Source organism: Mytilus californianus, unplaced genomic scaffold, assembly GCF_021869535.1.
Source record: "Mytilus californianus isolate M0D057914Y unplaced genomic scaffold, xbMytCali1.0.p SCAF_35, whole genome shotgun sequence".
Classification (NCBI taxonomy): Eukaryota; Metazoa; Mollusca; class Bivalvia; order Mytilida; family Mytilidae; genus Mytilus; species Mytilus californianus.
This window is the reverse complement of record NW_026262685.1, coordinates 420273-426992: the sequence shown is the minus strand read 5'-3', so window position 1 is coordinate 426992 and position 6720 is coordinate 420273. Positions and strand designations below refer to the sequence as shown.

At 32.1% G+C, this 6720-nt stretch overlaps 1 protein-coding gene across 1 annotated transcript; it reads left to right on the top strand.

Moving 5' to 3' along the window:
• Window positions 1–359: 359 nt before the first annotated feature.
• Window positions 360–5562, top strand: LOC127736677 (solute carrier family 49 member 4-like). Its single transcript, XM_052247252.1, has 6 exons — window positions 360–500; window positions 1535–1643; window positions 2464–2531; window positions 3010–3128; window positions 3682–3864; window positions 4628–5562. The coding sequence occupies exons 1-6, from the start codon at window positions 379–381 to the stop codon at window positions 4753–4755; spliced, it is 729 nt and encodes a 242-aa protein (XP_052103212.1). The 5' UTR covers window positions 360–378; the 3' UTR covers window positions 4756–5562.
• Window positions 5563–6720: the final 1158 nt, after the last annotated feature.

Below are 6720 nucleotides of genomic sequence, written 5' to 3'. Positions count from 1 at the left end.
GCTATATCCAAGGGTTTCAGAAAACATTAAGGATGTTTTTATAACATTTCATACTGTAAACTGTATATAATGTATCACAAAACATTCATATCTAACATATACAAGTGTTATTTTGATATATTGTCATGTCTGTGACTTAAAAAGACCAAATAACATATATTTGCATGTTTTTTTTTTATAATGACCCAACTACATGAAAGTACTTCACCACCGATTTCTTTATGTAAGTCAAGATATGGATCAGACCTAATTGTATCTGCTGTATCCCTCATTTCATCAATATCAAACGTTTTTTATATTACTTTCTTGTTGATTTGAAATATGCTGCTGTTAAGGCTGATTGTGTTTAAATATTCGTTTTGTTGAACAGAATGTGGCATGTGCGTGTTAGCTTTGCTGCTTGTGATTATATACTTCCCAGATAAACCCAAACTTCCACCAACTGTATCAGCTTCTGTGGAGAGGGTAGATTTTGGAGAAGGGGTAAAACAATTAATGAGGTAAAACCATTAGATATGTCATGTTATCTATAACTACAGTCTTAATATATAAGTAGTATTTGTGCCAATATAGGCGATACTACTCACTGTTTATGACCTTGCTTCTTTTTATAATAAAAAACTGACCAAAGCGCTACCATATATATAATTTGGTACGCCAGACGCGCGTCATGACTACATAAGACACATTCGTGGCACTCCGACCAAAACAGTTAGAAGGCCTTATCAAATACAAAATTGAAAAGCTTTGAAAACCACAGGTTCCGAAAAGTTACTAAATACAACTAAAGCTATCAATATCTAGGGTTGAAATACCTTTAAGTTAGTATTTCGAATAATTCAAAATTTTATAAACAGTAAATTTACAGAAAATGAATTAATTAAAGATATGCCATGTCAGCACAGAAGTGCTGATTACTCGGATGGTGATATTGTCCACCAGCAGCGGCATCGATCCATATGATTTTGAACGCCAGACTCGTGATTCGTCTATATAAGACTCATCAGTTGCGCTCGAATCAAAACAGTTAGGAGGCCAAATGATTAATCAAAAGAACATTGAAAAACAAAAATTCCGAAAAAGAATTAAATATAAGTTCTTTACAATATATACGTCATATCTATCATTTGTTGAGCTCGTCTAAATTATATGAAAATAACTCTTCGTTAACTTAGTCTGTTAGTAGCGCTTTTCTGGATTTAGATATTCACCATGCAGAAACTATCATAGTATTTTCCGTAGCAACCGTATTGTTTCATCTTTCTTAACATAGATTTACTGCATCTGTTCACAAATAATTCAAAACAATATATTGAACTCGTACATCCAATGTCATTCCATAATTTATTTCTGTCACCTGAGTAGGGTACATAAAAGAGCACCCTTATGCCGTGAAAATGTCATAATTCTTTTCATCCTTTATCATATATTTGGATTTGGATTTCTGCTAATTCTGCTGAAAGAAACATAGACAATTAATGTAGATATTTATCGTCTCTAGTTTTAAATCCGTTTACTGAATTTTTATTAACAGAAACGTGAAGTTTTGGATGATCTGTCTAACGTATGGTGTGTCATTAGGAGTTTACAACTCCTGGCAGAGTGTCCTTGATGTCATACTTAAGCCTCATGGAATATCTGAGGTATTTAATCATTGACGGAAAAGTATATCAAATACTAATAGTGTTGATGAGTAGTATAGCTTTATTAGCCTCGTTGGCCGAGTGCTCGAGGTTGCTGTCTATACTGCAGGCCACAATGTAACAGAAGCATAGATTCAAATCCCGCCGATAGAAGAAACAAATTTGCTATCTATATATATATATATATATATGAACAGGTATCACCTTACATACATTCCTTTTCATTATAATAGAATTGTTATAAAAATATGTATGCATAGTATAAATATTTCCATATACCCAAATTAATCTTGTAAAATAATAGGTTGCCAAAAAACGAAAATAAAAAGATATCGGAAAAAAATATTATTCGCAAGACTCCTTTTAGGTGCCACATTTTCAAAATATTCCGTCTAATAGTTTGGCAATACAATAGGTTGAAAACATCAATGTTACATAATTGGTTATCTAATGGTCTCGACCAACACATTTAAACAGCTATTTGAAAATCAAAATATATTCTGCTGTATCTGATATAACACAAAATAATCTCTTACACAAAGCACTATTTGGTATCAGAGTAACTGTAAGTGATTTCAGGAATAGCACTATTTGGTCTCAGAGTAACTGTAAGTGATTTCAGGAATATTACAGTTGTCTTCCATTCGTTTCGTTGGTTGATTTAGTCAAGCGTTTGATCTTTCCAGATTTTATTGACCCCCTTTTTTCGGTATTTTTGTGAATATGTTTTGATCAAATAGACAAAGGTTTCCTACTACGCATGCTTTTGAAATTTACATTCTAGGTTATATTAATAATTTTTCATTATATATATTGTTAGGATGAAGCAGGATGGCTGGGATTTTATTCATTAGTAGCAGGATGCATTGTGACACTGGCTGTAGCTAAGTAAGTTTATCTCTGACCTGGTTTCAGTTGATATTTTGAAGAAGCAGTTATAGAATCCATATGAACTGATTCATTTATTATATAACTCTAAGATGCATGTACGGTATATGACATCTATGAATAGCCAAGTTTTTCTTTTCTATCTTATATAAGTCAAAGGGATTAAGTATGTCATAACAAAGGCTTGACTTTATAAAGACCTTTGATATTTTTCTGTTATGTCAAAATTGGTCTCTTGTTGAGACAGTAGGCTTGTTTTTGTGAAAGAAAAAAATGTCAATGATGATTATATATACCGGCCACTATCTAGTACAATATTAAGCTTGTTGAAGAGTACACGCTTTTTAGTGTTTATAGAACTGTAGTTTTCGGTTCTCTTGACTATAGCTCTAACTATTTCTTTGGATTTATTGTCACTTACTTTGCCTACGTTCTGTGTGATCCTTTTAGAATATCATATTTGAAATACACTTTGTAGATTTGCAGACATCTTTGCAAAGCATATGCGCTTATTCCTACTAGTCTTATATATTGGTGGATGTGGTAGTCTAGTCTGGTTTACATTCCTTCTTTTGGGAACCATCCATTCATCTACAGGTAAAATAAAAAGAAAAAACAAAACAAAACAAAAAAGAAATTTATTTTCACAGATGAAATTTAGCTAGAAAGCTGTTTGTATAATAGATTTGAGCATTCTGATTGAGTACCAGATTGAAGAATTTAGTATCGCTCAATAACTCAGTACACAGTTAAGACTGTTTGCGGCAAGAATATAGCATTAGCGGTATTATCTACCAAAAATAATCATGAAAAAATGACAATGGGACCCGAGAGTGTAAAATTAAAATTAGGTTCCAAACTATATGCTAGTTGATATACTTTCTTATAGAATTACACGTTTTTTCCCACAAGTCCGATAAATATTAAATCATATTTAGAAATACAACTACTGTACTACAGTAGAAATAATGACAGGGAACGTATCTTATAGGACAGTATAAAATTGACCACTGTTATAGATGTACAAAAAATATTGTGTTTTGTATGGTCTCTCTTTCCGCTCTGCTATACTTCCGTCTGTATAATCCATTATATTACTTTATACAACTATTAAGTTAACTCTTGACACTATTTATCATTTAATTCTCAGTGCAGTTGTACATGTCTATCATATTGCTATCCATGTTTCTTGGATCCACGTCGCCTCTGTATTTTGAGATGGCCTGCGAGGCAACCTATCCTGTAGCAGAGGGCATTACTAATTTAGTATTAACATTAGTTAACAATATAGGAGGCTTAATATTCTTAGGTGTACAGATGGTGCCACATATTGGTAAGAAACTGAAGTTATTATTTTACCTGTGCACTCAAATGATGACAAATTTTACATCTCAAAAATTATAAAGTATAGAGGGTGTGGATAGGTGTCCCTTCATTTCTGTATTTATTTTTTAGGCCATCTTTCTCTATTCTTTAAAAATGTTGCCTGTTACTCTGTATTCTTTATATTTTAGCACCCTATTATTCTCTATTCTTTTTTTTTGCCCTATTTTTCTTTAATCTTTATATTTTCAGCTCTTTATTCTGCACATTTTGTCCATTATTCTCTATTCTGTAGACCCCATCCAGACCCTCAAGTATAGAACTCAAGAAAAACTGACCTGTACATACTATCACATTAAGGGATTACACCAAGGCCTTTCCAGATGAATAGATTACCTTAGCTGTATTTGGCAAAGCCTTTTGGAATTTTGGGTCCTCAATGCTCTTCAATTTTTTACTTTATTTTGCAATTTAACGTTTTTTTTATTCGAGCGTCTTTGATGGGTCTTTTGTAGACGAGACGCGCATCTGAAGTCCAAAATTTGAAACCAGCTGGTATATCTGTGATGAAATTAACATCGATGATGGCATTGCTTTATTACCAAGATACACCATTCTGATTAAGCATAAACATTTGATAAGATATATCGACTTGGAAATATATATATAAAACACATTTACAAAGACATTTAAATAAAATGACAAATTGTATTTAGATTGCCTAAACTTTCCGAAAAGAATGTTCAGCACAAAATAAAAGGTATCCTTTACAGGGACAAGATGGGAGAACTGGTGCCTGTTAGGAGCTATTGCAGCCTGTATACCTGTCTTAGTGTTTCTTAAAGAAAATTACAACCGACTTGAGATAGACGAAACTGAGATAAACTTAGATTCAAACTAAATTATCAGTTTATGAACATTTTCACTCGTTCAGTTAAACAATAAGTAGTTGGACCTTATTTCTTGATTATTCCATAAAAAATAAAATATATCTACATTATAAAACGATCCACTATGCAAAATGAAATGAACAAAACATTATAGCAGGGTTGGTAGCCGCCATTTTGTCTAGTTTCACAACAGAAAGTTCAATATATATAAAAACGCAAAAATTAAGAAGACAGCAGGGTGAGCAAAAACATAAAAAATACAGGAGGAAGAAAACCAAAAGTTCACAAAACATTTTAAGTAAATTGAGAACCAATGACACTTCTTATATCCAAGATTTTAATTAGGGGCTTCGGAAGGGTAAGCACTTCCTGCGCCATAAGTTGCACTCCTCTCGATTGTCACGACATGGGAATATCCGATGATAAGTCGAATTCAGTGAAAAGTGTCATCAACAAGGAAAGGAGGACGGTTTAGGCATATTGAAGATACCTCTAGGTAACTTTGACAGAGTGAACAAAGTCATACCTTTGAAGACATCATTTCAACAGTACCAATTAGTACCGTTACATCAAGCACTTTCTTGAAAGAAGCATCAAGCAAAGTAATAAAGATAGGAAACACAAGTTTACAAATTGTACCAACGGAGATATTATAGTCAACGAAATTTAAATAAGATAGCGATAGGACACCATGTTAACAAAACGGATTAAGAAATTAATGAATAATATAGGTTCATTTCATTCTTCCAAGTCAATGAATCAGAGACTGGATAAGATGGTCTAAATTCTGTTTATTCTATTAAATGTCATTTTCTCTATTTGTTATATGTTTTTTATTTGTTTTTTCTGTTCTTTCTATTTTAGCATACATTATGTTTTAATTATTTAATATTTTGTTTATTTTGTTTATTCTTATTTTTTAGCCATTAATCTCCATCTATTAAATCATATCCATACACAAATAATTGTCCTTTTTCTACATTTTGGATATTTCAGTTTCACATGCACGGGAAAACTTTATACGAAAAATAAGTCAATAGAGACAATATTGATTGTTAATTTTCCCTTTTTTGACGGAGATGTTACGACAAAAGAGACAATAATGATTGTTAATTTCCCCTTTTTTGAAGGAGATGTTCCTTTAACACCTTCTTACTGTGTGTATATTTCACATCAAATTCTCTATGCTCGTGTCTGTAGTCTCGTTTTAGATTTGAATGCACGTAATGTATGTATAACAGATCAATTATTAAGTCAGGGATTTCGTTACTACACATTTAAAATTAAAACATTCACAATCATACATCCTGTCGATGCTGTTTACTTATATTTTGGCATTGCACAAGGTCATGCTTTTCTCAGACCTTTTATGACGTCTTTACACTAAATCCGTTGGATGTGTACTGATTGATACTTTAGTCTGGAGAACATGATTTATTTGTTGGTTGTAATTGGCTTTGACCTAGCTTTCAGTTACTGAGAGACCTATTATTTCGATGATTTGTGTCTATTGTTTTTATGTTAGTTGTTGTCGTTAGTTCATGTCTATCATTATTTTGATCGTGAAAGCGAGGCGTGACCAGACTTAATGATCAGAAAACAGCATTTATTTTACCAAAAATTGATATACTTGTAATTGGTTGAAGCGTGTAATTACTTACTTAGAACGTAAATTAATGCTTTAATTTGTTTTGGTGATATATATATAAATATATATATATATATATAAATGTGGGTAAATATATATTTACCCACATTTAGACCTGCATGTTTTCATTTAAGATGCAATGCTACATGTAACTAGGCATCCAAGATAATAAGTACCTCAGGAGTGTAAGTTGTCGAAAAGTGAATATCTTTGTATATATAATGCGTAATGCATCCACAAAGAAGTGAAGCGAGAGGGGGTCTGGTGGTCTTCCCCATGAAATGTCTTAAAGTGTACATTTTTGCTTTTGTATGGGTTAGATCAAGGA